At 36.2% G+C, this 4501-nt stretch overlaps 1 protein-coding gene across 1 annotated transcript; it reads left to right on the top strand.

Moving 5' to 3' along the window:
• Positions 1 to 1452: 1452 nt before the first annotated feature.
• LOC131076598 (wall-associated receptor kinase 2) lies at positions 1453 to 4002 on the top strand. The gene is made up of 3 exons (XM_058013864.2): positions 1453 to 2333; positions 2439 to 2624; positions 2746 to 4002. Exons 1-3 carry the CDS (start codon positions 1454 to 1456, stop codon positions 3018 to 3020), a joined length of 1341 nt encoding a protein of 446 aa, XP_057869847.1. The 5' UTR covers position 1453; the 3' UTR covers positions 3021 to 4002.
• The last annotated feature ends 499 nt before the right edge of the window (positions 4003 to 4501 follow it).

The raw sequence follows: 4501 nt of genomic DNA, 5'->3' as shown, positions 1-4501 counted from the left end.
GGCTACATCTCTTAGAAATTAGATAAGAATTCACATATTTTGTGGTCTAATAGCATTTTAATGTTGATAGCTAACCCCATAGCTCCCAAAAATCATCTCCAACCAAAACTCCTATCACATTTGAAAAGAAGAAGCCATGATTGATGTTATGCAACCTTGAGAGAGATTGATCCAAAGAGAAATCTAATATTGAGATTAACGTGTAAAATGAATTAGATAGATTACAATGATTACAATGAACATTTATAAAAGCATAAAGATAAAACTCTAAATGAAATTCCTAGGAGAGGATTAAAAGAAAGATTGACAAGTGTCTAGATAATAATGAATGAGATAGCATGTGCTAATTATAGCTCACTCTAATAATAGGAATCATTGTTAAGGTAGCTTTTAAGTGTAATAAAGTAATAAGGGACCTAATTAGATAATTAAATTGGTGATTATCTTAATTAATCCAACAAAACTAAAAATTCTAAAAAATCTGGATGAGATAAGAAATACCTTACAATTATGTTGGGAAAATATGGCAAAGGCTATCATAAATTTGGATATTATGGTGATTTCTTTTGAATTTCTATTATGTTTACTTTACATACTTGTTGTTAACATTAAACACTTTTAGATGCATGATCATTCCAAGATTCATGTGCACTTCAAAATGGGCAAAATATTATTGTGAAATTAGCATATTTATGCAACTTCCCATTTACTTCTATATCTAATTTAGAAAAATTGTCTTGATAGTCAAACATGTTGAAAAATGATTTTTTTAATACAAAATTTAGATATATTGCTTAACTTAAAAGTATCTTAATAAGCCATCTCATGTAACACTAAATATTAAACAAATTTACAACCATAAATCACATGCGATGTTTAATAAATTTACTAGTTGACCTCCTACCCTTTTACCCCCTACTGCCTTTTAATTTGTCACCATATACTCTTACATTATTTTAATTGGATAACTGTTTAATTTTTATCTAATAAGAGATTCGAAAAATATTTGGGGAAAATAAAAAAATTGTTACCTGCTACAAATGGAAGATCTTTTTATCACTTTTTAATTCGTCTCCCTTTGCTGGACTTTACTGCTAAAAACTGTGACCAGGAAATGTGTACAAAGGAAACTGCTTGGAAACTTCACATTGGACTGTAAACCCGTAACTCTGCACAGTTTTGTAGAAATTATTTTTTCCTCTTAATAAACTTATCTTGACGACTTAACCAGCATTAGGTGGTCGGTAGGCATCTCGCACATAACTCTGCACTGTTTTGTAGAAATTCATTTTTCCTCTTAATATAATTATCTTGACGACTTAACCAGAGCATTAGGTGGTAGGTAGGTATCTCGCACATTCTTCTGCTTTTTAGTTCCACGCGGCTTTTCATTCTTCACCTTTTTGTTGTTTTTTTTGTGATGACTAAGTAGTCAGTTTTGCTGAAATAGAAAATGCTGTTGCAAACGCAACTGAATTGCGGAGTTATGGCCCGCTTTCTAATTTTTCTCTGTTTGGTACGCTTTGCTGCTGCCAAATGTGTTCCTGAAAACTGTGGTGATTTCGAAGTGAGTTATCCCTTTTGGATTAACAACCCTGATTGTGGATTAAGTTATCCTAATTTTCAGATCACATGTAGGAAGAACAAACATACTGGAATACTCGCTCCGTTTCTGAAAGGTTTTGTAGGTAATGATAATAAGTTTCTTCATCGTCACTATTACAGGATTACGGAGATCGACTATAAGGGTCACCTCATCATGGATTCTTCTTCTATCAAGGCAGTTTCGTGTGATCCACGCAGTATTGCGAAGCAGTACTTTGGGCTATCTACAGATTCACCTTTCACTCTTTCCAATTCCAATAGGTTAGTGGTTCTCGGTTGCGGTACATTTGGTACCTACAGTTATGTGGAGACGGGTTGGGATTGGGTTTTGGATGAGAATTTGGGAGACGCCAGATGTGTGTCAGTATGTAAACCTCGAACTGATCAACCATACTGCCCCAATGGTTGTTGTGAACTTATCCTTCCAGATAACTGGCCTTGGATTAATTTCACGGCTGGTGTTTCGCCCCACCATAATAATAAGAAGTGTGCCGTCTCCATCATAATGGATCCCTCCACCTTTCGGGGAGAAGGCCGGAAAGCTTCTTATGGCCTGCGCCTTAACTGGGGCATTGGGCTTCAGAATTGTTCCGCGGCTAAAGCAACAGCCGATTATTCTTGTTCCATCCATGCAGAATGCAACGACTCGCCTTCAGGATATGGCCACATATGCAAATGTCTCCCTGGATATGAAGGAAATGGTTACTTCAATGGCACTGATTGCACCGGTAAGACCTCACAAATTCTCTTGATTAGATAACTACGCTTTCTGTTTTGTAACTGTTGCTGTTTAAAATCTCAAAATCCTAACGCTAACGATGACGAATTTTCAGATATAAACGAATGTAGAAATAAATGGACAAGTTGGTGCGTTGCTGCAGAGGAAGGGGGAATATGCCATAATTTGGCAGGTTCCTACAACTGTTCGTGTACAAAAGGATATGTTGGAGATGGCTTTAGAAATGGCACAGGATGCATGTCCACAAATGTAAATCGTCTCGTCTTTCCTGTGATCATAAGTAACGAAATATTAAATACACTGCACGTATTTGTGTCGTTTCAATTGCTTGTCTAAAAGGTATTGGAAAACAGTATAAGACAACCATATTTTTACTTCGTCTGATCTTGTAATATACACAGGATCCGTCTCTTCGTTTCTGGTTGTCTGTTTAGCAGCGTCTCTTTTGGTTTGGTGGCTAAAGAAACGCCACTTGAAACTTGTGGAGGCCAAATATTACCAGCAGTTGCAGCAACACATAGCTTCTGCAGTGGGGAGAGAAAGCCTGAGAATTTTTTCTGCCAAAGAATTGGCAAGAGCTTCTAATAATTATTCAAAAGAAATGGTGTTGGGAAGTGGTGGCTTTGGAACGGTCTTCAAAGGCAACACATCAGATGGTATTTTTGTGGCCATTTAAAAGTCCAAGCAAGCTTTAAATGTAGAGGATGACCATGAGTTTCTTAATGAAGCTACGATTCTCTCCCAAATAAATCACAGAAACATAGTGAAATTATTAGGGTGCTGCATCCAAACTAAATTCCCATTGTTGGTATCGGAGTTCGTTCCAAATGGAACACTATTTGAACATTTACACTCAAGGGAGGGGTCTTTGTCTTGGGCTTCACGTTTGCAGATTGCAATCGAGACGGGGGAGGCTTTGGCTTACCTACATTCTGGTGCATCTCAACCCATTTTCCACCTAGATGTAAAATCATCTAATATTCTTTTGACTGAGAGTCTCTCTCCCAAAGTTGCGGACTTTGGGATTTCTCGTCTGATCTCCGCTTCTAATAACACACGTCACCACGTATAATATAAAAGGCACAAGGGGTTACTTAGATCCTGAGTACTTCCAAACGTTTCAACTCACCGAAAAAAGTGATGTATACAGTTTTGGTGTAGTCCTGCTTGAGCTATTAACAGCTCTGAAACCTATCTCTATGGAAAGGAACAGCGAAGAGATGAGTTTATCTAGTCTTTTTCTGTCCAGACTTGACCACAATCGCGTGACAGAAATCTTAGATAACAGAATATTGGAGGAGGAGAACCTGCAACAGATGGAAGATATGGCAAAGATAGCAAGACAGTGCCTTCATTTAGAAAGGAGAAAGAGACCGTCAATGAAAGAGTTAGTGGAGGAACTTGTTTGGGTAAGAAGCGGCACAAGAAGGACAAAATTCTGTGACAGTGGCGATGTGATATTTGAGGACACAAGCGCTTTCAGGGAAGCATCGCAAACGTCATACACAGCTGAGAGTACGTCAGAGGAACCCTCGCTGCACTGATTCAAATGCCGATGCTCAATTATTGAGAAAAGTTGATGACAAGGCTTCATCTCTAGACTAGAAATACAATATTTGATTAGTTAGTATAAGAGAGTATTATACTGTCTTTTTATACTTCTTTTAAACCTTTGAAGAGTTTTTCGATGCTTTCTTTTTGAGTTATTCTTTTCACATGATTAGAAAATATGAAAAAAGTCCGATTTGTTTTTATGAAAAATCTTTTGTAAAATTTTATTTCTGTATTCATTTTAACATTGTATTTTAGTCTATTTTAATTTGTTATAATTTATGAGTATAATATATTTTAATATGTATTTATGCACGGTCATAAAGATGAATATTATTGAAATTGCATTACATTTTATATTTGTAATGAATTCTAATCATTCAATTGAAAAAAAAACTTAATATTAGAAATTGTAATCCCAACTTACTTCAGTTGTATAGTCTCCTTATATCCTCCATATGCACATCATACCTGCAACATTAACAATGCGTATTTGACATCTGAATCAACGAAGTGGAAGGATGCTCTGATGGAATCATAGCAACAGATAGTTAAGTGTAATGATCTGGGGTAGTATTCTTACTAGGAGCTTCCCTAGTGAACATT

This window comes from Cryptomeria japonica, chromosome 5, assembly GCF_030272615.1.
Source record: "Cryptomeria japonica chromosome 5, Sugi_1.0, whole genome shotgun sequence".
Classification (NCBI taxonomy): Eukaryota; Viridiplantae; Streptophyta; class Pinopsida; order Cupressales; family Cupressaceae; genus Cryptomeria; species Cryptomeria japonica.
The sequence above is the reverse complement of the archived record's forward strand: the minus strand, read 5'-3'. Positions and strand labels throughout refer to the sequence as shown.